Here is a 27,084-nt window from a genome sequence, read left to right on the forward strand (position 1 = left end):
TTTCAAAATGTTGATTTTGTGGTCAATAAATTCAGAAGTGTGCTTGGGGTTATTGTCTTGCTGAAAGATCCACTTGCGGCCAAGTTTCAACCTCCTGGCAGAGGCAACCAGGTTTTGGCTAAAATGTCCTGGTACTGGGTAAAGACATGAAAATATAGCTGTGGTGGGTTTGGTGTTGAAATTAGAATGCATGAGCAGAAAAGACTATTATAAAATATGGTAGGGAATATTTTATGTTATGCGGCTCTTTTGCTTCCACAGGTCCTGGGGCGCTTGTTAAGGTCAACGGCATCATGAACTTTTCCCAGTATCAGGACATTTGAGCCAAAACCTGGTTTCCTCTGACAGGAGGATTTGGAAGGACTCTGAATGGACAAATGGTTTTAGATCCCTCCAAGTGTGTTCTCCAACTCATAAAACATTTTATAAAAAGGCTCAGTGCCATTATCCTCACAAGGTGAGGTATTAAAATGCTATTGACAATAGGGGTGTCAATAATTTTGACCCCTACCTTTGAGAAAAAAAGATTACTTGCTAAAACAAAATCTTTCTGAGCAATTGTATTAGCAATTGTATAAAATAATATAATTTCCCCATTTTGTTGAGTGTACAATATAGCTAAGTATTTTAAATATTTATTTTACAGTCATTTTTTATAATCTTTATCAAGGGTGTAAATCATTTAAGACCCAACTCCATGTTGCCCTCTTTGCACTTTATATAATGCAGTATAGCATAAACATTTTTTTTAAAATTTCAATTGAGAAGACCTGAGGCTCGCTCAAAAAAGATCCTTCACAGATCTTCTGAATAGTCCCAACCCCAAAGGTTTATGAACAGTCTGGTGAAATTCATGATCGACTTGGTCGAAAAATGGAAAAAACCTGGGTATTGGCCCAACAAATTATAAAACAGACAAATAAACTCAGCAAAAAAACAAATGTTTCTTTTTCAGGACCCTGTCTTTCAAAGACAATTCGTAAAAATCCAAATAACTTCACCAAAAGAAAGATGCCCAGGGTCCCTGCTCATCTGCGTGAACGTGCCTTAGGCATGCTGCAAGGAGGCATGAGGACTGCAGATGTGGCCAGGGCAATAAATTGCAATGTCCGTACTGTGAGACGCCTAAGACAGCACTACAGGGAGACAGGACGGACAGCTGATCATCCTCGCAGTGGCAGACCATGTGTAACAACACCTGCACAGGATCGGAACATCGGAACATCACACCTGCGGAACAGGTACAGGATGGCAACAACAACTGCCTGAGTTACACCAGAAACGCACCATCCCTCCATCAGTGCTCAGACTTTCCGCAATAGGCTGAGAGAGGCTGGACTGAGGGCTTGTAAGCCTGTTGTAAGGCGGGTCCTCATCAGACATCACCGGCAACAGCACAAACCCACCGTAATTGGAAATTGGTTTTATCTCACCAGGGGTGATTGTCGGATTTGCGTATATCGTCGAAGGAATGAGCGTTACACCGAGGCCTGTACTCTGGAGCGGGATCGATTTGGAGGTGGAGGGTCCGTCATGATCTGGGGCGGTGTGTCACAGCATCATCAGACTGAGCTTGTTGTCATTGCAGGCAATCTCAACGCATTACAGGGAAGACATCCTCCTCCTTCATGTGGTACCCTTCCTTCAGGCTCATCCTGACATGACCCTCCAGCATGACAATGCCACCAGCCATACTGCTCGTTCTGTGCGTGATTTCCTGCAAAACAGGAATGTCAGTGTTCTGCCATGGCCAGCAAAGAGCCCGGATCTCAATCCCATTGAGCATGTCTGGGACCTGTTGGATCGGAGGGTGAGGGCTAGGGCCATTCCCTCCAGAATTGTCTGGGAACTTGCAGGTGCCTTGGTGGGGTAACATCTCACAGCAAGAACTGGCAAATCTGGTGTTGTCCATGAGGAGGAGATGCACTGTAGTACTGAATGCAGCTGGTACTGACTGTTACTTTTGATTTTGAACCCCCCTTTGTTCAGGGACACATTATGTAGGTGGAACTTGAGCAGTTTATGTCTCAGTTGTTGAATCTTGTTATGTTCATACAAATATTTACACATGTTAAGTTTGCTGAAAATAAACGCAGTTGACAGTGAGAGGACGTTTCTTTTTTTGCTGACTTTATGTTGATGGAGCATTACAAAAAAAAAAAAACAGAGGAAGCGCAAATCTATTGAGTTTTTGGGGATAGGGTTCTTGGTCAATTCTCTTATCCAAGCATGTTCCAGCGGTAGGAGAGAGGGAACATTTCTCCTGGACAAGGCCTAAGACTCACTCTCAAAGATCAGTTGGGCCATACAAAAATATTTTGTTGGGACTAAATTACATGACAACAAACAAAATGCATAATCTGTTTTGTTCCATACGTAACATACAAAAAAGCTTTTCAGCACTTATTTGTTATACAGCAAGCTTGTGCTTTAATCACCAAAATGGTCTGAAACAACAAACCCTCCAGTTTCCAGAAAATAAAGATATTTTGATGAGATTGTTGAATAAGCACTTATTTACCAGGGATTGCCAATTCCCAAGATGGTATTGAATAATACATTTAGTTCTTTATCTTTCCATACAGTTAGTGGACATGTCCCTGCTATATTTGGATACAACAGCATTTTGGCAGTTCAGAATTAAACAAAAACGTACATTTCATAATATGCAAAGGTCACCTCTTTTAAAAGATAATTAAATGCATAAACTATGCCAGTTAAAAACATTTATTAACAAACAACTGTTTTATGCAAAAGAAATGCACTTACTTTTGAAGACTAGGAAGACCTGAATGAATATCTTATCCTAGAAAAGAAACACACTGCAGATATTTTTTGCGTGTTTGTTTTTGACAATGCAATATTATTGCAATTTCACATTTAGTGCTCACAGTTGACACTGACTCACAAATTTAACTCAATTACTGCACTGGATCTACACCATTTTAAAACATTAAGATACCATGATACCGTGATCTGACTCCACTCTATCTTGAGATGACCGTCTTTGTTACCTGGGTCTTCCTCAGCAAGGCCCTAACCAGCCAGCTCTATAAGCAGTTTGCCTCATACTTCCAAAGCACGTGGATGCTGCTTTACTTTCTTATTTTTTGCCTGAGGTTTTGTGTAAATGGGTCCATAGTTATCGGTCATGTAAGAGTGAGAATGGGGAAAGGGGAGGAAGGTATTGGGATAACTGAAGGCTCTCCTGTTTTACCTATTTGATTTTCAATGACGATCAAACACCTCAATGTTTCCCCACTGTTAACAAATACTGACACTTTTTCAAAGCCCTGTCCCTCAGCTGTTTCGCTTATCTTTTGGTTTTATTTTGTTCTCAGTTAATGCAGTAGAAACATGGTCTCTGTTCAGCACGCAGTCTTTAGACATCTCTAACCTGCATCCCCAGGAACAGAAGATAACCTAAGATACAACCCCTATGAGAGTTCTGAGGGGAACTGTTGCAGGCACACACTGGTGTGATGTTATAAATTATCTTACTTTTACCATTACTACTGTTATTTTCTATCCTTAAATTGGCATGTCACTGGTACACAAGCCACCCTTTCACCCATGTTTGTGGTATAATAACCTACAGCATCCAATAGCAATCTCAGACTTGGGCTGTAGATCTACTATTTACACAGTCTGAATATACATTGGAATCAAGTATGTATATAGATTGGCAATTTCAGTTACCTTTCAAAAGTGAAAGTTAAAGTCTTCTTTTTTTATGTTGGGGGTTTTCAATCCAAGAGATGGAGTGTTAGTCTTTATTGTCCAAACTGTCGAGAAGAGCTTGCAAAGATTGCTGGCAAGGTTCTGAGGTTTTGCTGTTGTTGGTGCTGCTGTTGTCAATGTTTGTGTTCTCCTCCTGTTCCTCTTCTATCACCTCCTCTGTGCTGCTCGTGGTGGTGACCTTGTTCTCAGGTATGGTGTTAGTGTTGTCAGTACACACAAGGTCAGTGGTAGCATTGTTTGTGGCCACTGTAAAGTTCACTGCACCGACTACTGCAGTGGCTTCCGTCACTTCCTCAGCGTTATTAAACTCAGCCACAGGTTCAACACTGCTGCCCACTGCAGTCTCAGTGTAGACCTCGGCAGCAGGCTCAACGCAGATGTCAACAGCAGCCTCAGCACTGACTCCTGCTACCTTGTCTGTGGCAACATGAGCTACAACAACTCTCGTCCCGGCTTCAACATTGGTGCTGTTCAGTGCTGTGACCTCGGCCTTTACCCCATCCACAGACTGGATATGGACTTCTGCTACAGCATGGGTGTTGATGGCGTCTACTGCATTTTCAGCTGGGACAATTGCATCCTTGGCCCCGATGTCTTCTGTGAAGGCACCTGTCTCCACGGTTTGACTGAAATGGAAAGCCTGAATGAGGCGGACCAAGTGTTTGACCTTCTCCAACGAAACTTGCATTTCATTCTGTCGAGACATGATGGTGTTTTTGGTCTCCATGCATTCCTATTTAGAGGGGAGGAAACAGGGTTGGGCATTTCAGAATAATGGACATAATAAATTAAGTCACTTAAATTAATCCAATAAATGCAGTGACTTAAAAGTAGACTCAGTGATATGACAGATGCAGAAAGTAATCAGCATATTGGGTAAATTTTCGCAACAACTAAGAGCGCTGAAGCGCGAGGTTCAACTTCTCCACTGTTTTGGTCCCGTGGCTACCTTTTAAAAGAACAGTTTCAAAATACAATAATGGCTTGTGGAGTCCCACAAGGCTCTATATTTAGACCGTTATTTTTTATATTTTACATCACTGCACCTCATCTGGTGTCAAATGTCTCCATTTGGTTTCAGTCAGGTTAAGACTCCCAGGAACTAGTCTAAGCTATATGTTCGATTCCCAGTGACACCCACGTAAAATGTATGCACGCATGACTAAGTCGCTTTGGATAAAAGAGTCTGCTAAATTACATTTCTTATGTTGGTTCCTGACAGATCCACATTTGCTTCCTAACAGGCCAGATAGCAAGCTAGATGTCTCCATCTCTGGCAATTTTTTGAACTCTCTCTAATTATAGCACTACCAGTGATGTTTTTATAAATGTATCGTTTTTATAAATGAGCTAAAGTATTAGTATAACAAGGTAACTGAGACTTTATCCGATTAGCAAGCATTTTGCTATGTAGCTAGCTTTGTTATCAGTGTGCAAATGTATCTTTGGATGCGTTTCTATGACATTTTTTAAATGTATTTAACCTTATTTAACTAGGCAAGTCAGTTAAGAACAAATTCTTATTTACAATGACGGTCTACACCGGCCAAACCCAGACGACGCTGGGCCAATTGTGTGCCCCCCTATGGGACTCCCAATCACGTCCGGTTGTGATAAAAGCCTGGATATAACATGGAATAAGCTAAGAGAGAGCATCAAAGACTGGTAAGCAATAGGGGTAGTTACGTAAATTACCTAAGCCACACTATTATTCAAGATCTCAAATACTTCCATCTATTTCAGTACATCCATCTGAAAACAACTCGCTTATGAAGGTGGTTTGCGGTTACTATGGAGCTTACCGTTATGGAGTTACTGAGTTGGTTGACCCCTTGTTCCAACTGTTCTCGCTCCAGTTTCAGCTCAGCACTCCACTTCATTAGTTTTTGTTTCTCCTCTTCTTTAGCTTTTAGGAAACAGAAACAACTCTCATCTACCACCGCTTCAGCTGACTGAAACGGAGCCACACATTTGATGTTTGTCAAGGCACAAGGTCTTTAGTGTGCTATTCCTACCTTCTTTATAGGCAATATAGGAATGAACAATAGCCAATGTTCCTGGCCATTGAATTGAATCTTCTTTTTTCAATATCTGGAGAGAAGAGCACAGCTTTGTTGTATTGTGATTGCAAAGTCACGACATTACCTAGACGTGGAAGAGAACAATGCTGTGGTCATCCTTTGGAGATGTCACAAAGAACAAACAAAATGAATCAGATGGGAGTGTAAGATGCCATCCTCCATTAACAAAATGAATGGGAAAGAATTACTTAAAACAATACTGAATCATGTTGAAGCTTTTAAAGGAAGGAACAGTCATATCGTCGTAATGTTTTCGCCTAGAAATAAGGACTAGCTGATGAAAGCCTGAGGGGAAAACTATGTCTCTGCCAATGTCAATAGATTATCCACTTTGAAAGAGTAGCCAAATTCTCAGATCTATACTGGTGAACCACTGGACTGAAGGGCCAAGCCCCTCGATTGTGGGTGCTGCGTTTACCTGCTCTTGACATTTGGGACAGATCCACATGCCTTTAGGAATGGTTTTCAGGGGTGGGTCCAGGCAGTCCAGGTGATAGACACGTGAGCATGTGTCACACATGAGCAACTGGCCACTGCGTCTGCACACAGTGCAGAAATCCTCATGGATGTCTCCCTGTCAGGATGAATTGCACCAATCAGTTTCTCTGCCTGTCTAGGCCTGACCAATCACGTGTGCAGAGGCAGGGCAGAGGGGCCGTGTGTTGATTTGAGGATCATCCAATCATATTACGGTTTCTGTGTTGTTTTAAAAGGTAACACTTAAATAGTGTGTGTAATTCCAACACTGAAATGGAAAAGCCCATTCTAAAAGCCATTGTGAATACCATTCTGCATTTCCTATTTGAAAAATATAGTTTAAAGTATGTAATAAACTACTTTAATACTGCATCTTAGTAATCGTTAACTTTTATTCTGCTGGAGCGAGAAGTAAGAAGCAGAGTACTTCATTTTTTTTTTTTTTTAATGGCATTTAAAAGAAGATCTAAACTAACTGATCCTACTTAAAAAATAATATAGGTAAAGTAACAATTTCACTCAGGCTGTATCACTTGTTCCTTTTTGAGAGTAGGGGGAGTACTGAATTTGAGGCGAGGAGTACTGTTCACTTTGTAAGATTGCATCAAAAATGAAGGATCAGACAGTAGGGAGTAAATCAATAAAAACATGTCTGTACTTGTCTAGGTCTTTAGACGTGAGGTACTGGGACATTTCAACTCCACTGAAGTATTTGTAACAGCCTGTGGACAATACCACCAATATAAAAAGGGAGGGGCAAGAGTAGATGAAGTCAGTATGTTAGGATAGAGCCCCAGAAAGACCAGGCTGCTGTGCTCTCTCCAGCTGCTACTTACATCCCCAGAGCTGGGGCTGGGCAGGGGGAGAGTGTGGTGGGGATGGACATGGAAGGGGAAGCTCCCCCCTGTGTTGGGCCACTCGGGTGCCGGGGAGGCAGTGAGACAGCTGGAGGGGGAGGTCGGGGTGTGGCTGCCCAGCGTTTCGCTGCTGTATTTGGGAGGGCGACCTGGATGAAATGAGACAGACGAAAAACAAAAAGTGGGAAGGAAACAAACAAATAAACCGTCTGTCCGACATACCTTTGACAGGGGGTCCTCGTTGGCTTATGTGAAAAGGGGAGGGTGTTGAGTTGAGGGTGGAAGAGTAGGAGAAGCACAGAGAGCGGAGTTAGTGCACTAAAATGTACTACAAGCTCTACGCAGACGAAAGATTGAGTGTTGCCATGTCCTTTTTCGTCACAAAAGGGGCGGCTCCTTGTAATATGCTCCGGCATTCAACATTATTTTTTACTACATGGAAATTGAGACACGCCATATCATTCCTTCCGCAGTCGTAGGGGCAGTGTTCTTGCTTGGTTCCTTGATCTTATCTATAGGCTATTCATCAAAGTAGACTATTTTTCATTGATAACCAAATATAATTTCAGCGACTGTTCAAACAGTAAACAAAAAAACGATCCACTCAAAAAGGTATTTTGTTTAGAAGTAATAATAACTAGTGATTACAGGCTATTGTGAAATAGTAGAACCTGCTGTAGCTAACTAGCTAGTCATGTGCTTTTTTATCCCAGAACAAAACATGATGACATTCTATTTTTAAATGATAAGGGGATGAATACACAAGTAGCATGTCAAACTGGGACAATGTTTAGGTTACACCAAGTACGAATATTTGCCAGGGCATATTTTTATATTATAAATCAGATTATTTCACATGGGGATGTGGGAAGCTAAAAAAGTTAGCTAGCTTGCTATGTTTTTAGCCAGCTAGACATGCTGCCAGCTAACTTATTCTAGCAAGGGATACATTCCTTGCTTTCACAACATTTAAAGACAAAAGGCTAAAACTTTGCTATAGCCCCCTTGAATGGAAGTGAGACTGGCAAGGATTTTATGTTACCAAAAGCTGTCCTTTACTCCAAAAATCCCATTCCACTAAGGCTGTTGCGGTGACTGTATTACTGCCCTTACGAAAAAAGATTGCAATCAGAGTGCAGTATAACTGCAGTACAATAACTGCAGTATGTTGCAAATACTGCGTCCAAAATAACAAAAAAAATTTTACTACAGAATTTTGCAGTGTAATTGCAGTTACAGTGCAGTACACTGCAGTTATTCTGCAATTACTGCCTCCAAAATACCACAGACGACTGGAGTTAATGTACTTTAAAAACGACAATCTTTTTTTGTAAGGGTGCCACACTGGCAGTCATGAGTCATGACCGCAGTAAAATTCCACGTGATCGTTGAGTCACGGTAATCTCCTCTTATGCACTCTGGACATGCTTGGTAGTGCCCAACTTGCTAATGACCATCAGGTCGCTAATGGCCTGATATTCAGAGCTCTATTGTCTCTTTAACCCAACTCACTGTGATTGATCAATTTGAAGAAAGAAGTTCAACAACAGGTTGAAACTTAGTGGAAAACATGGTCGTCATGGATGTTGTTTTAAAGCCCAAGCACGAAAAATAAAACCAGAATTAAAATAATGGGGGGGTTTCCAGCAGGTCAATCACGAGCTACCAGTAGTTCACAGCCCACCTATGAGTAGCTCGTCAAAAACAAATCTCACAAGTCTCAGACACCGCAAGCTCCCAGCTAATCAACGCAACATTATCCCACCCCTGGTTAGCCACTATTGGTTTAAAAATAATAATAATTAAGACAATATCTGCCAATTATTTTCAGGCAAAATTGCTTGTGTCAGGTCTGTGTGGTGCGCCCGTTTGTCTATCACTCCGTGTATAGCCAGTTGATGTTATAACCGTCTTGTGGGTTGACAGAAATACTTTCCCCAAAACCTTCTCAAATAAATATTAACCGCAAAGTAGGCTTACCTGGCAGAAGTATATCATGAGTAAGCATAATTTGTATCTATTATTTGCTATTTGCAAACTTTGCCATGAAATGAGAAGCAGCTGTACAGAACCATCGCTAGACCAGCACAATAGATGGCACATTCCTCACTCGCTACATGCCCAATTAAAGGGCCAGATGAGCAATTAAAGAGGAATAACACTCACCAAAAATGTGTCTTCAAATCAAATCAAACAAAGTTTATTTGTCACGTGCGCCGAATACAACAGGTGTAGGTAGATCTCACAGTGAAATGCATACTTACAGGCACGAACCAACAGTGCAATTTTTAAGTAAAAAAATAGGTATTAGGTGAACAATAGATAAGGAAATAAAAAACAACAGTAAAAAGACAGTGAATAATAACAGTAGCGAGGCAATATACAGTAGCAAGGCTATAACAGTAGCGAGGCTATATACAGGCACCGGTTATCAAGGCGAGACCCAGATGCAGACACAGGAGGCAAATGGTTGGAGTCTTACTTTGTTAAATAATCCAAAGGGGTAGACAAGAGAATGGTCGAGGACAGGCAAAAAGGTCAAAACCAGATCAGAGTCCAGGAAGTACAGAGTGGCAGACAGGCTTGTGGTCAAGGCAGGCAGAAATGAACAGGCAGGCGGGTACAGAGTCCAGAAACAGGCAAGGGTCAAAACCGTGAGGACTAGAAAAAAGGAGAATAGCAAAAGGAGTACGGGAAAAACACGCTGGTTGATTTGACTAAACATACAAGCCGAACTGGCACAGAGAGATCGGAAACACAGGGATAAACACACTGGGAAAAATAAGCGACACCTGGAGGGGGTGGAGACAATAACAGGAACAGGTGAAATAGATCAGGGCGTGACACCAGTTAGTCCGACTGTAGTGTGCACATGTGGGTATGGTTAAAGTGACTATGCATATATGGTAAACATAGAGTAGCAGCAGTGTAAAGAGGGGTTGGGACACACACACACACACACACAGCAAATAGTCTGGGTAGCCATTTGATTACCTGTTCAGGAGTCTTATGGCTTGGGGGTAAAAGCTGTTGAGGAGCCTTTTGGTCCTAGACTTGGCGCTCCGATACCACTTGCCATGTGGTAGTAGAGAGAACAGTCTGACTGGGGAGGGTGGGATCTTTGACAATTTTTAAGGCTTTCCTCTGAGGTCCTGGATGGCAGGTAGCTTAGCTCCAGTGATGTACTGGGCTGTACGCACTACCCTCTGTAGTGCCTTGCGATCGGACCAGTCAGGATGCTCTCGATGTTACAGCTGTAAAACCTTTTGAGGATCTGAGCACCCATGCCAAATCTTTATAGTTTCCTGAGGGGGAATAGGCTTTGTTGTGCTCTCTTTATGACTGTCTTGGTGAGTTTGGACCATTCTAGTTTGTTGGTGATATGGACACCAAGGAACTTGAAGCTCTCAACCTGCTCCACTACAGCCCCGTTGATGAGAATGAGGGCATGCTCATTCCTCCTTTTCCTGTAGTCCACAATCATCTCCTTAGTCTTGGTTACGTTGAGGGATAGGTTGTTCTTCTGGCACAACCCGGCCAGGTCTCTGACCTCCTCCCTATAGGCTGTCCCTGAGGGGCCCACGTGTTGAGGATCAGCGTGGCAGATGTGTTGCCACCTACCCCCACCACCTGGGGGCGGCCCGTCAGGAAGTCCAGGATCCAGTTGCAGAGGGAGGTGTTTAGTAACAGGATCCTTAGCTTAGTGATGAGCTTTGAGGGTACTATGGTGGTGAACGATGAGTTGTAGTCAATGAATAGCATTCTCACGTAAGTGTTCCTTTTGTCCAGGTGGGAAAGGGCAGTGCGGAGTGCAATAGAGATTACATCATCTGTGGATCTGTCTGGGTGGTATGCAAATTGGAGTGGGTCTAAGGTTTCTGGGATAATGGTGTTGATGTGAGCCATTACCAGCCTTTCAAGGCACTTCATGGCTACGGACGTGAGTGCTATGGGTCTGTAGTCATTTAGGCTGGTTGTCTTTGTGTTCTTGGGCACAGGGACTATGGTGGTCTGCTTGAAACGTGTTGATATTACAGACTCATTCAGGGACAAGTTGAAAATGTCAGTGAAGACACCTGCCAGTTGGTCAGCACATGCCCTGAGCACAAGACTTGGTAATCCGCTGGCCCCGCGGCCTTGTGAATGTTGACCTGTTTAAAGGTCTTACTCATGTCGGCAACGGAGAGCGTGATCACACAGTCGTCTGCAACAGCTGATTCTCTCATGCATGCCTCTGTGTTGCTTGCCTCGAAGTGAGCATAAAAGTGATTTAGCTGGTCTGGTAGGCTCGTGTTACTGGGCAGCTCGCGGCTGTGCTTCCCTTTGTAGTCTGTAATAGTTTGCAAGCCCTGCCACATAAGACGAGCATTGGAGCCGGTGTAGTACGATTCAATCTTAGCCCTGTATTGGAGCTTTGCCTGTTTGATGGTTCGTCAGAGGGCATAGCAGGATTTCTTATAAGCTTCCGGGTTAGAGTCCCGCACCTTGAAAGCGGCAGCTCTACCTTTTAGCTCAGTGCGAATGTTGCCTGTAATCCATGGCTTCTGGATGGGGTATGTACGCACAATCACTTTGGGGATGACGTCCTCGATGTACTTATTGATAAAGCCAGTGAAGAATCCCGGAACATATTCCAGTCTGTGATAGCAAAACAGTCCTGTAGTTTAGCATCTGCTTCATCTGACCACTTTTTTATAGACCGAGTCACTGGTGCTTCTTGCTTTAATGTTTGCTTGTAAGCAGGAATCAGGAGAATAGAATTGTGGTCAGATTTACCAAATGGAGGGTGAGGAAGAGCTTTGTATGCGTCTCTGTGTTTAAGTTTCCCTGCATTAAACTTCCCGGACACTAGGAGCGCCGCCTCTGGGTGAGTGGTTTCCTGTTTGCTTATTACCTTATACAGCTGACTGGCACTAAGACCGCACTCAGTGTCCATCTGCGATGGTAAATAAACATCTACGAAAAGTATAGATGAAAACTCTCTTGGCAAATAGTGTGGTCTACAGTTTACCAAAAGAAACTCTACTTCAGGCAAGCAAAATCTAGACACTTCCTTAGATTTTGTGCACCAGCTGTTGTTTACAAATATGCACGGACCATATGCCCCTCCCTCGTCTTACCGGAGTGTGCTGTTGTATCTAGCCGGTGCAGCGTATATCCTTCTAGCTGAATGTCCATGTCATCATTCAGCCACGATTCCATGAGACATAAGATGCTACAGTTTTTGATGTCCCGTTGGTAGGATATTTGTGATCGTACCTCGTCTTATTAATTTTCCAATGATTGTACTTTGGCGAGTAATATTGACGGTAACGGAAGCTTTCCCACTCGCCTTCTACGGATCCTTACGAGGCACCCGACTCTGTTTCCTCTGTACCTGCGTCTCTCTTTCCAATAACGGGGATGTCGGCCTTGTTGGGTGTTCGCAGTATGTCCTGTGCTTCCTGCTTGTTGAAGAAAAAATCTAATCCGAGGAGTGATCGCTGTCCTGATATCCAGAAATTATTTTTTTGCCGCAAGATATGGTGGCAGAAACATTATGTACAAAATAAGTTACAAATAAAGCAAAAAACCCCACATAATAGCACAACTGGTTAGACGTCCGTAAAACTGCTGCCATTTCTTCCGGCTCCATTTTAGATACCGATGTGATTTAAGATTTGACGTGGACTCAGAACATCCAATTTCATTGGTTTTCTATGAACAATTGTAATTTTAAGAGTGACATTTTTTTTACATAATTTGGGAAATTTACAGATTTTATAGGGCCCCTTTGCAGTTGTTTATTAACCATTATTTTACCAGGTATATTGACAGAAAGGACCCGGAAGGGGAGAGGAGAACTAGCTAGACTTTGAAAGCTATAAAAAAAATGAAGAAATTGTAGCTCGCGACATGTAACATTTTTTTTATAGTAGCTCTCATGCTAGAAAAGGTTGGTGACCCATGGTCTATGCCAGAGCTGGGCAATTCCAGTCCTTGAGTGCCTGATTGGTGTCACAGTTTTGCCCCAGTTCCAGCTAACACACCTGACTCCAATAATTACCTAATCATGATCTTCAGTTTAGAATTCAATTTGATTAATCAGCTGTGTTTGCTAGGGATGGAGAAAAAGTGACACCAATCAGGCCCTCAAGGACTGGAGTTGCCCACCCATGGTCTAGAATTAAAAATACAAATTCTAGTATCGCCTTTAAGTGTGGACTGTATTATTATACCAGTCCACCTTAACATCTTGCGGATTATTTCGACACCTTCCGGTGAAATTGCAGAGCACCAAATTCAAATTAAATTACTATAAATATTAAACTTTCATGAAATCACAAGTGCAATATATCAAAATAAAGCTTAACTTGTTGTTAACCTGTTGAGTGTAGGGGGCAGTATTTTGATGTTTGGATGAAAAACTTACCCAAATGAAACTGCCTATTTCTCAGGTCCAGAAGCTAGAATATGCATAGAAAACACTCTAAAGTTTCCAAAACTGTCAAAATATTGTCTATGAGTATAACAGAACTGATATTGCAGGCGAAAACCCGAGGAAAATAAGTGCCTCTTATTTTGAAAACTCCCTGTTCCATTGCATGCCTTCCCTCCATTTAAAGGGATATCAACCAGATTCCTTTCCCTATGGCTTCCACATGGTGTGAACAGTCTTTAGATATAGTTTCAGCCTTTTATTCTGAAAAATGAGCACGAACGATTACATCGGGTCAGTGGATGGCTTGCACCAGAGTTTTGCATGCGCAACAGCTTGGAGCAGACATTTTTTCTCTCTCTCCTATTGAAAAAGCTACGGTCCGGTTTAAATATTATCGTAAAAACAACCTGAGGATTGATTATAAAAAACGTTTGACATGTTTATATGAACTTTACGGATACTATTTGGAATTTTCGTCTGCCCGTCATGACCTGCACGAGCCTGTGGATTACTAAACAATACGCGCCAACCAAATGGAGGTTTTTGGATATAAAAATAATCTTTATCGAACAAACAGAACATTTATTGTGTAACTGGGAGTGTAACTGAGTGCAAACATCCGAAGATCCTCAAAGGTAAGCGATTCATTTTATTGCTTTTCTGACTTTGCTGCTAGCTGTTGGTAATGTTTTGTCTGCTGAGAGAGATGTCCTCACATAAACGCTTTGTTTGCTTTCGCTGTAAAGCTTTTAATTTTTTTTTATCTGACACGCCAGGTGGATTAACAACAAGCTAAGCTGTGTTTTGCTATATTGCACTTGTGATTTCATGAAAATTTAATTAGAATTTGGCGCTCTGCAGTTCAGCGGATGTTGATGAAAATGATCCTGTTATAACGGGATGGGTGCGCCAAGAAGTTAATCCAGCTGCCGTGTCAGATTTCAAAAAGGCTTTACGGCGAAAGCAAACCATGTGATTATCTGAGGACAGTGCAAAGCACACAAATGCATAACAAATCATTTTCAACCAGGGAGTTGCGACACGAAAGTCAGAAATAGCGATATAATATATGCCTTACCTTTGAAGATCATCTTCTGTTGGCACTCCAAAAGGTCCCAGTTACATTACAAATAGTCCTTTTATTTCGATAAAGTCATTCTTTATATCCATAAAAACTCAGTTTAGCTGGCGCGCTTCAGTCAATAATCCACTCGGTTTCCTTCCTTCAAAATGCATACAAAATGAATCCCAAACGTTACCAATAAACTTATCCAAACAAGTCAATCAATGTTTATAATCAAATCTTAGGTACCCTAATACACAAATAAACGATAAACTTTAAGACGGAGAATTGTTATAGTCTTTTTTGTCCCGCAGCGAGAGGCTGCAGGCTACTCAGTGGTTGATGGGTGGAGTGAAATAAACGTTGCCTACCAGGCATGATTGAAAAAGCTATTTGCGTGCATAAGGATGACATGTTTTATTCCCCATGTTCCTGCCCATTTGGTAATGGGCCATCCTAAACAGAAACAAATGTTACATATTAGTAAAGGCCAAGATTCAATTGAGAACAGTCTGATGGCTGAAGATATCATCACTTGAGAGAACAGCATGTGCAGCCTGAGGCAAGGAACAGTGCGCAAGCTTTTTTAGACATTCCCAACTAAAGTTGCCAAAAAACTCAAAATCTAGCATATAGGACCTGTTTCAAAAGCTCACGTTTACGCTCAACTTAGCCATTTCATATGCTTACTCGCTCCTTAATGGGGATAATATATTTTATTTTATTCAGCTAAGTTCAATTACATTATTTTTAATAGGGATGCACAATATATCGGTGAACATATTGGAATCGGCCGATATTAGCTAAAAATGCCAACATCAGTCTCGGCCCGATGTCTAGTGTAGCGCCGATGTGCAAAACCGATGTCAAAGCTGACGTGCATACCTATATAACGTAGGTAGATGACGTAATGACGCCACATAAAATTTTGCGCTACAAGTGCAACACAGAATTCCTAACCTATGACAATGTCTGACAATTTCTGCTGTGTGGATCGAGCAGTCAACAAATCGAGCAGTCATTTGAAAGAGTAAGAACATTTCAGCGAGACAGCTCAAAGGCAAAATCCATTAAGGCCAAGATATTTGAATACAATGCCCTTGACAATCAACCGTTCTCGACCGACTGGTTGAGCACCGGTACACGCTACCAAGTGCGCTATTTTTCAGATGTTGCCCTACTGGAGTTACACAGGTAGCGTCACTGTTATTAGCTTCACGACATACTATGGAACGCCGTTTGGGTCTTTGCATGTCAAAAAAGATACATGTAAAATAACACTATTTGACAATAACACTATTTAACGTGTTAAATAAGCTTTTGACACGTCAAATAACACAGTTCTTTTTATAGAATGTTATGTGTTCTGAATTTGCACGTGCAAGCCAAGCGCCACCACTACTATCAGTAGCACTGTCAAAGCAGTAGCACTGTCTGCAAACAAGCAAACACCGGCCTCGAACGATGTATTACAATACCACGTTGGTAATAAAGCATTATTTGTTTGAACGCAACCTCTGGGGTAGCTAACTAGCTTTAGCTTGGTACCTAGCTAGCACCAATACAACCAGCCTGAAAACAATGACCAGTAGAAACTGCAGTCATTTTCATTATTCTTAGCAATGATTAAGGAATCCTTGTGATTAAGTATTAGGTAGGTGTTGCCACTTGTTGTTCTCCTAATTGAACTTCAGTTCATGAAAATAAATAGCTAGCCAGCTACTTAACCCTGTTGCCCAAAGTTAACGTAATAAGCTGCCTGCTAGCTTCATCTGGCTAGTGAGGCTCGACCGGACTGGGTTATGTGTTGTGAAGCTAGCCACAATGAGGATTAGGCAACTTTTTTTTTCATTCAACTTTTTCACTCCCGACGCTTTATCTGGACATGGTTCGTCAGGACCTCCAACAGCCGAAGCTAAGTAGTAACATTAACATGATGCCTTCTAATTGCAGTCGCTGTACTCATAATATACAGGAGAACAAGCCCAGCTTCAGACGCAATCGTTAGGCAAGGGTAATTTCAGTGTAGGAAAGGATGAAACAGCGTCTGTGCCACCAGTAAGTACAGATAGTAACGTTAGTATAAATCCCCTCGCACGGTCCCCGCAGCCGGACAACTTTCTCACGGTTTCTGGAGGGAAATGCTGTAGGAATGCTCAACCGGTGTCGCTCATTCAGCCTGACAGAAACTTTCAACCGGTTTTCCCCATTACAGTGCCTTGCGAAAGTATTCGGCCCCCTTGAACTTTGTGACCTTTTGCCACATTTCAGGCTTCAAACATAAAGATATAAAACTGTATTTTTTTGTGAAAAATCAACAACAAGTGGGACACAGTCATGAAGTGGAACGACATTTATTGGATATTTCAAACTTTTTTAACAAATCAAAAACTGAAAAATTGGACGTGCAAAATTATTCAGCCCCTTTACTTTCAGTGCAGCAAACTCTCTCCAGAAGTTCAGTGAGGATCTCTGAATGATCCAATGTTGACCTAAATGACTAATGATGATAAATACAATCCACCTTTGTGTAATCAAGTCTCTGTATAAATGCACCTGCACTGTGATAGTCTCAGTGGTCCGTTAAAAGCGCAGAGAGCATCATGAAGAACAAGGAACACACCAGGCAGGTCCGAGATACTGTTGTGAAGAAGTTTAAAGCCGGATTTGGATACAAAAAGATTTCCCAAGCTTTAAACATCCCAAGGAGCACTGTGCAAGCGATAATATTGAAATGGAAGGAGTATCAGACCACTGCAAATCTACCAAGACCTGGCCGTCCCTCTAAACTTTCAGCTCAAACAAGGAGAAGACTGATCAGAGATGCAGCCAAGAGGCCCATGATCACTCTGGATGAACTGCAGAGATCTACAGCTGAGGTGGGAGACTCTGTCCATAGGACAACAATCAGTCGTATATTGCACAAATCTGGCCTTTATGGAAGAGTGGCAAGAAGAAAGCCATTTCTTAAAGATATCCATAAAAAGTGTCGTTTAAAGTTTGCCACAAGCCACCTGGGAGACACACCAAACATGTGGAAGAAGGTGCTCTGGTCAGATGAAACCAAAATTGAACTTTTTGGCAACAATGCAAAACGTTATGTTTGGCGTAAAAGCAACACAGCTGAACACACCATCCCCACTGTCAAACATGGTGGTGGCAGCATCATGGTTTGGGCCTGCTTTTCTTCAGCAGGGACAGGGAAGATGGTTAAAATTGATGGGAAGATGGATGGAGCCAAATACAGGACCATTCTGGAAGAAAACCTGATGGAGTCTGCAAAAGACCTGAGACTGGGACGGAGATTTGTCTTCCAACAAGACAATGATCCAAAACATAAAGCAAAATCTACAATGGAATGGTTCAAAAATAAACATATCCAGGTGTTAGAAGGGCCAAGTCAAAGTCCAGACCTGAATCCAATCGAGAATCTGTGGAAAGAACTGAAAACTGCTGTTCACAAATGCTCTCCATCCAACCTCACTGAGCTCGAGCTGTTTTGCAAGGAGGAATGGGAAAAAATGTCAGTCTCTCGATGTGCAAAACTGATAGAGACATACCCCAAGCGACTTACAGCTGTAAAAGGTGGCGCTACAAAGTATTAACTTAAGGGGGCTGAATAATTTTGCACGCCCAATTTTTCAGTTTTTGATTTGTTAAAAAAGTTTGAAATATCCAATAAATGTCGTTCCACTTCATGATTGTGTCCCACTTGTTGTTGATTCTTCACAAAAAAATACATTTTTATATCTTTATGTTTGAAGCCTGAAATGTGGCAAAAGGTCGCAAAGTTCAAGGGGGCCGAATACTTTCGCAAGGCACTGTAAGCAACGAGTCGGAGTCAGAGGCCGAGCCTTCTTGTCTCTACTCCTCCTGTTACGGGGTCTGAGACGCCGAAGCTTCCCATCATTAGCTCTGACAAATTGAAAACTCTAGTCATTGTCGACTCCATTACCCGCAGTATTAGACTTAAAACGAATCATCCAGCGATCATACACTGTTTACCAGGGGGCATGGCTACCGACGTTAAGGCTAATCTGAAGATGGTGCTGGCTAAAGAAAAAACTGGCGAGTGTAGAGAGTATAGAGATATTGTTATCCACGTCGGCACCAACAATGTTAGGATGAAACAGTCAGAGATCACCAAGCGCAACATAGCTTCAGGGTGTAAATCAGCTAGTAAGATGTGTCGGCATCGAGAAATTGTCTCTGGCCCCCTCCCAGTTAGGGGGAGTGATCAGCTCTACAGCAGAGTCTCACAACTCAATCGCTGGTTGAAAACTGTTTTCTGCCCCTCCCAAAAGATAGAATTTGTAGATAATTGGCCCTCTTTCTGGGACTCACCCACAAACAGGACCAAGCCTGACCTGCTGAGGAGTGACGGACTCCACCCTAGCTGGAGGGGTGATCTCATCTTATTTACCAACATAGACAGGGCTCTAACTCCTCTAGCTCCACAATGAAATAGGGTGCAGGCCAGGCAGCAGGCTGTTAGCCAGCCTGCCAGCATAGTGGAGTCTGCCACTAGCACAGTCAGTGTAGTCAGCTCAGCTATCCCCATTGAGACCGTGTCTGTGCCTCGACCTAGGTTGGGCAAAACTAAACATGGCAGTGTTCGCCTTAGCAATCTCACTAGGATAAAGACCTCCTCCATTCCTGTCATTATTGAAAGAGATCATGATACCTCACATCTCAAAATAGGGCTACTTAATGTTAGATCCCTTACTTCAAAGGCAATTATAGTCAATTAACTAATCACTGATCATAATCTTGATGTGATTGGCCTGACTGAAACATGGCTTAAGCCTGATGAATTTACTGTTATAAATGAGGCCTCACCTCCTGGCTACACTAGTGACCATATCCCCCATGCATCCCGCAAAGGCGGAGGTGTTGCTAACATCTACGATAGCAAATTTCAATTTACAAAAAAAAAATGATGACGTTTTTGTCTTTTGAGCTTCTAGTCATGAAATCTATGCAGCCTTCTCAATCACTGTTTACAGGCCTCCTGGGCCATATTACAGCGTTCCTCATTGAGTTCCCTGAATTCCTATCGGATCTTGTAGTCATAGCAGATAATATTCTAATCTTTGGTGACTTTAATATTCACATGGAAAAGTCCACAGACCCACTCCAAAAGGCTTTCGGAGCCATCATCGACTCAGTGGGTTTTGTCCAACATGTCTCTGGACCTACTCACTGTCACAGTCATACTCTGGACCTAGTTTTGTCCCATGGAATAAATGTTGTGGATCTTAATGTTTTTCCTCATAATCCTGGACTATCGGACCACCATTTTATTACGTTTGCAATTGCAACAAATAATCTGCTCAGACCCCAAAGAAGGAACATCAAAAGTTGTGCTATAAATTCGCAGACAACACAAAGATTCCTTGATGTCCTTCCAAACTCCCTCTGTCTACCCAAGGACATCAGAGGACAAAAATCAGTTTACCACCTAACTGAGGAACTCAACTTAACCTTGCGCAATACCCTAGATGTAGTTGCACCCCTAAAAACTAAAAACATTTCTCATAAGAAACTAGCTCCCTGGTACAGAGAAAATACCCGAGCTCTGAAGCAAGCTTCCAGAAAATTGGAAAGGAAATGGCGCCACACCAAACTGTAAGTCTTCCGACTAGCTTGGAAAGACAGTACCGTGCAGTATCGAAGAGCCCTTACTGCTGCTCGATCATCCTAAATTTCAAACTTAATTGAGGAAAATAAGAACAATCCGAAATTCCTTTTTGATACTGTGGCAAAGCTAACTAAAAAGCAGCATTCCCCAAGAGAGGATGGCTTTCACTTCAGCAGTAATAAATTCATGAACTTCTTTGAGGAAAAGATCATGATTATTAGAAAGCAAATTACGGACTCCTCTTTAAATCTGCGTATTCCTTCAAAGCTCAGTTGTCCTGAGTCTGCACAACTCTGCCAGGACTTAGGATCAAGAGAGACACTCATGTGTTTTAGTACTATATCTCTTGACACAATGAGGAAAATAATCATGGCCTCTAAACCTTCAAGCTGCATACTGGACCCTATTCCAACTAAACTACTGAAAGAGCTGCTTCCTGTGCTTGGCTCTCCTATGTTGAACATTTTAAACGGCTCTCTATCCACCGGATGTGTACCAAACTCACTAAAAGTGGCAGTAATAAAGCCACTCTTGAAAAAGCCAAACCTTGACCCAGAAAATATTAAAAACTAAATCGGCCTATATCGAATCTTCCATTCCTCTCAACATTTTTAGAAAAGGCTGTTGCGCAGCAACTGACTGGCTTCCTGGAGACAAACAATGTATACAAAATGCTTCAGTCTGGTTTTAGACCCCATCATAGCACTGAGACTGCACTTGTGAAGGTGGTAAATTACCTTTTAATGGCATCAGACCGAGGCTCTGCATCTGTCCTCGTGCTCCTAGACCTTAGTGCTGCTTTTGATACCATCAATCACCACATTCTTTTGGAGAGATTGGAAACCCAAATTGGTCTACAAAGACAAGTTCTGATCTGGTTTAGATCTTATCTGTCGGAAAGATATCAGTTTGTCTCTGTGAATGGTTTGTCCTCTGACAAATCAACTGTAAATTGTGGTGTTCCTCAAGGTTCCGTTTTAGGACCACTATTGTTTTCACTATATATTTTACCTCTTGGGGATGTCATTCGAAAACATAATGTTAACTTTCACAGCTATGCGGATGAAACACACAGCTGTACATTTCAATGAAACATGGTGAAGCTCCAATATTGCACTCGCTAGAAGCCTGTGTTTCAGACATAAGGAAATGGATGGCTGCAAACTTTCTACTTTTAAACTCGAACAAAACAGAGATGCTTGTTCTAGGTCCCAAGAAACAAAGATATCTTCTGTTGAATCTGACAATTATTCTTAATGGTTGTACAGTCGTCTCAAATAAAACTGAAGGACCTCTGCGTTACTCTGGACCCTGATCTCTCTTTTGACGAACATATCAAGACTGTTTCAAGGACAGCTTTTTTCCATCTACGTAACATTGCAAAAATCTGAAACTTTCCGTCCAAAAATTATGCAGAAAAATTAATCCATGCTTTTGTTACTTCTAGGTTAGACTACTGCAATGCTCTACTTTCCGGCTACCCGGATAAAGCACTAAATAAACTTCAGTTAGTGCTAAATACGGCTGCTAGAATCCTGACTAGAACCAAAAAATGTGATCATATTACTCCAGTGCTAGCCTACCTACACTGGCTTCATGTCAAGGCAAGGGCTGATTTCAAGGTTTTACTGCTAACCTACAAAGCATTACATGGGCTTGCTCCTACCTCGCTCTCTGATTTGGTCCTGCTGTACATACCTACACGTACGCTACGGTCACAAGACGCAGGCCTCCAAATTGTCCCTAGAATTTCTAAGCAAACAGCTGGAGGCAGGGCTTTCTCCTATAGAGCTCCATTTTTATGTAATGGTCTGCCTACCCATGTGAGAGACGCAAACTCGGTCTCAACCTTTAAGTCTTTACTGAAGACTCATCTCTTCAGTTGGTCATATGATTGAGTGTAGTCTGGCCCAGGAGTGTGAAGGTGAACGGAAAGGCTCTGGAGCAACGAACCGCCCTTGCTGTCTCTGCCTGGCCGGTTCCCCTCTTTCCACTGGGATTCTCTGCCTCGAACCCTATTACAGGGGCTGAGTCACTGGCTTACTGGTGCTCTTTCATGCCGTCCCTAGGAGGGGTGCGTCACTTGAGTGGGTTGAGTCACTGACATGATCTTCCAGTCTGGGCTGGCTCCACCCCCCCCCCCCCTTGGGTTGTGCCGTGGCGGAGATCTTTGTGGGCTATACTCGGCCTTGTCTCAGGATGGTAAGTTGGTGGTTGAAGATATCCCTCTAGTGGTGTGGGGGCTGTGCATTGGCAAAGTGGGTGGGGTTATATCCTTCCTGTTTGGCGCTGTCCGGGGGTATCATCGGATGGGGCCACAGTGTCACCTGACCCCTCCTGTCTCAGCCTCCAGTATTTATGCTGCAGTAGTTTGTGTCGGGGGGCTAGGGTCAGTTTGTTATATCTGGAGTACTTCTCCTGTTCTATCCGGTGTCCTGTGTGAATTTAAGTATGCTCTCTCTAATTCTCTCTTTCTCTCTTTCTTTCTCTCTCTCGGAGGACCTGAGCCCTAGGACCATGCCTCAGGACTGCCTGGCATGATGAATCCTTGCTGTCCCCAGTCCATCTGGCCGTGCTGCTGCTCCAGTTTCAACTGTTCTGCCTGTGATTATTATTATTTAACCATGCTGGTCATTTATGAACATTTGAACATCTTGGCCATGTTCTGTTATAATCTCCACCCGGCACAGCCAGAAGAGGACTGGTCACCCCACAGCCTGGTTCCTCTCTAGGTTTCTTCCTAGGTTTTGGCTTTTCTAGGGAGTTTTTCCTAGCCACCGTGCTTCTACACCTGCATTGCTTGCTGTTTGGGGTTTTAGGCTGGGTTTCTGTACAGCACTTTGAGATATCAGCTGATGTACGAAGGGCTATAGAAATACATTTGATTTGATTTGATAGTGGAATTTGAGGCTTGTCTTCAAAATAAAAGTACTTCTTTGAAAGTGATGCAGAAGGTTACAATTGGTGGAATCATGGCATATTTAGACTAGATAATGTTAAACAAGGTCAGAATGTGAATCAATGAAATGGGGTATCAGTCTACTCGGTGACACCCACAGAACACAACTGTGAAGAGTTTACGCAAATATTAGCGTTGTAGCTCTTATCGCAGGACTGTGATTCTGTGAAATCACCTCCCCAGTCAGCCTATTGTGTGTATTGACATTCATATTAAACTGTACAGCTTTAGCTAAGGATTGGGGATCAATTAAATATATCAGTCTACTCATTACCCAAGATATTTTTTCCCAACGTCCTCATCAGAGTTATCAGACTCCAAAACATCCTCTGGAATAATGTTCAATACACATAGGTTGCCAATAAATGTTGCTCAATTCACAGTTGTTTCAGAGTCCCGCAAAAAGAGCTACGACGCTAATGTTCTCTGGGTGTCACTGAGAAGACTGATACGCCATGTCATTGATCCACAATCCATAGGTAAGGCTGTACAGTGAAAGAAGTATGACCCTAACGCAATTCTAAAGTATAATAAATCCAGTGTGATTTCAACATATTTTTGTCATATTAACTAATTGTCTTTTGTTGATTTCATAGAAACAACATTCCAACCTCGTTTAGCATGATCTATTTAATAATGGCATAATTCTACTATTTGTATTTATTTGCATCACTGTCAATTACATACTTTTATTTTGAAGGCTAACCGCAAATTCCCCTATTGTGGCTAATCCTTATTGTGGCTAGCTTCACAAAGATGGGTCCGACCACCATTAATAATCAAATAAGAACGGTCTTATAAATTAGGGTCATTTTAGATGATGACACCTAGCTATAAAGTTTGTTAGCTAACTATACCTACTGAAACAGATTGTCGTTTTGCTATGTTTTTCGGGAAGAACATTGTTTGCATCCATGAGCTAGCTAGCTTTTTTTATGACCAGCACTGTAGGTGTGCGAGACAACTCTCCTAGCATACGTATCGATAAATCGTTGTGACATATGAAATACAAGTGATAGTTATTACACATTGATTACACTATGTTAAAAAAAATTATGAACTCGTTAAATTATTATGTGACAGTCATATTCAGGTCCTGATTGGTCAACAAGCTTATTTGACATGTAACTTTTTTGACATGCAAAGACCCAAACAGTGTTCCCTAGAAATCCTGGTTCAGAATGAAACGACAAATGAACAACGAAACAGCACAGCAAGTAAATTAAAGAAATAGGTTTTGATTATGTTTTCCTGGTAATGGGGACATACGTAAATGCCAACAAAATAACTTTTTGGTCAGTGGTGTGTGTGTGTGTAACCTCAGGAGCTCACTCGGGATAAAGAAAAAGTGGCCTTTATAATCAAGTCTTCGAGGTCAGAATAGAAAGTCCGGGCTCTGGCTGGGCAACTCCAGGACATTAAGAGACTTGTCCCGAAGCCACTCCTGAGTTGTCTTGGCTGTGTGCTTAGGCCCGTTGTCCTGTTGAAAAGTGAACCTTCACCCCAGTCTGAGGTCCTTAGCGCTCTGGAGCAGGTTTTCTTCAAGGATCTCTGTACTTTTCTCTGTTCATCTTTCCCTCGATCCTTACTAGTCTCCCAGTCCCTGCCGCTGAAAAACATGCCCACAGCATGATGCTGCCACCACCATGCTTCACCGTAGGGATGGTGCCAGGTTTCCTCCAGATGTGACACTTGGCATTCCAGGCTAAAGAGTTTAATCTTGGTTTCATCAGATGAGACAATCTTGTTTCTCATGGTCTGAGAGTCACTTAAGTGCCTTTTGGCAACTCCAAGCGGGCTGTCATGTGCCTTTTACTGAGGAGGGGCTTCCGTCTGGCCACTCTACCATAAAGGCCTCCCTGACCAAGGCCCTTCTCCCCCAATTGCTCAGTTTGGCCAGGCAGCCAGCTTCCATTTAAGAATGATGGAGGCCACTGTGTTCTTGGGTCATTCAATGCTGCAGCAATTTATTGGTACCCTTTCCCAGATATGTGCATCGACACAATCCTGTCTCAGAGGTCTACGGGCAATTTCTATGGACGACCTCATTGCTTGGTTTTTGCTCTGACATGCACTGTCAACTGTGGGACCTTATTTAGATCATGTCCAATCAACAGAATTTACCACAGATCAATGGAAACAAGATGCACCTGAACTAAATTTTGAGTCTCATAGCAAAGGGTCTGAATAGTTATGTAAATAAGGTATTTATGTTTTTTTAATTTTTGAAACATTTCTAAAAACCTGTTTTTGTTTGTCATTATGGGGTATTGTGTGCAGATCGCTGAAGACATATTTCTTATTTAATACATTTTAGAATGTTTCGCTCAAATTCAAGTTGTTGGCCACTGCCAAGAATTGCAATTCTACAAGTAGAAAAGGCATGTTCGTAGATAACAGGACGGCACGCAGCTCGTACCAGTTTTGTTCTAGCAAGAGAAGGAATGGCCTCTCACTGTGATACGTACCTATTGGCAGTCTATCGACAGTGAGATTCTTGTGTGTTTCATGCTTAAGTGTCCCTGCGCAGGATTCAGCCAGCAAGCAAAGAGGTATCAGCAGAAAAGTTGTGTGGTGTGTGAGAGAGAAACTCACAGCATTTCGTACCATTTACATTGAATAGATTAGAACATACAAGCATCAAATATAGGCCAGCTCAGGAATCCATATTAACATGTACAGGGAACTGCCAAAATAAAGGAAACACTTGAGTAAATGAGGGATACAAAGTAAGCAGATGCTTCCACACAGGTGTGGTTCCTGAGTTAATTAAGCAATTAACATCCCACCATGCTTAGGGTCAAGTATAAAAATGCTGGGCAGGCTCACTTGCCCATTACTTTGGCTACCATGGCTAGAAGAAGAGATTTCAGTGACATTGAAAGAGAGTTGATTGTTGGGGAACGTTTGGCAGGAGCTTCAGTGATGAAGACTGCTCAACTTGCTGTGTTTCAAGAGGAACAGTGGTACTGATTGAACCCAATTGAACACAATTTTCCACTACCAGCAACAAAACAACAAACTATGGAAGAACTGTGGAAGAATGATGTTGCATCCCACCAATAGAGCTCCAGACACTTGTAGAATCTATGCCAATGTGCTTTGAAGCTGTTCTGGTGGCTCGTGCTGGCCCTATTGAGACACGTTATGTTGGTGATTCCATTATTTTGGCAGTGACCTGTATATGTCCTGGGCATTGGAGAAGGTGCAGTTGTTGAGTGGATACTAACCTCTTTTCCTGGTGCCCTGGTGGAGCGGAGTGTTTAGGTAGGTCACTGCACTCTTCTTCCTCTGCACAGCGTGGATAGGAACACGTATGTGGGAGAAGAAATACAGCTGTGATTTGTCTGCAAGTTTATCATGTCACTCACTCAAAAAGAAAACCTATTTGCTATTCATATGCTACACAGGGTCAGATCCTACCTTCAATAATTCAGATATGCACATTGAAAACAGTGGCATCCAATTGAATAAGAAACACATTGTGTATCGGCTGTTGTAATAATGTGTGGTTACACTATCAAAAATGTTTGATAAGTAGAAGAACAGCAGTGTAAGTCCATACCTCAGGCTCAAACACAGCTCCACTGTACACCGGATTGGCCGTTGTTCTTCGCTTACGCTCCTGCCTCCTCCTCTGAATTTCTATAACCACAGAGTAGTATATTAATACAGGCATTGCAGTATACACTCCTAGGGAATGCGGGTGAATGTAGGAACTGGAATTTACTTCAGGCGAAACTGGCTGTGCTTACCTTCCAAACGGTCATGGGTAACAAGTCCGAGGGACACCATGAAGGCAAGTTTCTGGGAGGAAACAATAAAAGAGTATTAGGACAACCCC

At 42.3% G+C, this 27,084-nt stretch overlaps 1 protein-coding gene across 1 annotated transcript in view; it reads right to left on the bottom strand.

Annotated features, from left to right (window-relative positions):
* Positions 1 to 2,770: 2,770 nt before the first annotated feature.
* The window catches only part of LOC139408823 (PHD finger protein 21A-like), a 113,527-nt gene continuing 89,213 nt past the window's right edge, over positions 2,771 to 27,084 (bottom strand). Inside the window, exons 10-18 of the mRNA XM_071153187.1 lie at positions 26,996 to 27,047; positions 26,806 to 26,885; positions 26,471 to 26,531; positions 7,136 to 7,305; positions 6,241 to 6,396; positions 5,757 to 5,832; positions 5,544 to 5,647; positions 3,700 to 4,474; positions 2,771 to 2,806 (exon numbers count right to left, since the gene is read on the bottom strand). Of these exons, the coding sequence (XP_071009288.1) occupies positions 3,767 to 4,474; positions 5,544 to 5,647; positions 5,757 to 5,832; positions 6,241 to 6,396; positions 7,136 to 7,305; positions 26,471 to 26,531; positions 26,806 to 26,885; positions 26,996 to 27,047 (1,407 nt within the window). The 3' untranslated portion in view covers positions 2,771 to 2,806; positions 3,700 to 3,766. The remainder of the gene's footprint in view (positions 2,807 to 3,699; positions 4,475 to 5,543; positions 5,648 to 5,756; positions 5,833 to 6,240; positions 6,397 to 7,135; positions 7,306 to 26,470; positions 26,532 to 26,805; positions 26,886 to 26,995; positions 27,048 to 27,084) is intronic.

This window comes from Oncorhynchus clarkii, chromosome 1 (assembly GCF_045791955.1).
Source record: "Oncorhynchus clarkii lewisi isolate Uvic-CL-2024 chromosome 1, UVic_Ocla_1.0, whole genome shotgun sequence".
NCBI lineage: Eukaryota > Metazoa > Chordata > Actinopteri > Salmoniformes > Salmonidae > Oncorhynchus > Oncorhynchus clarkii.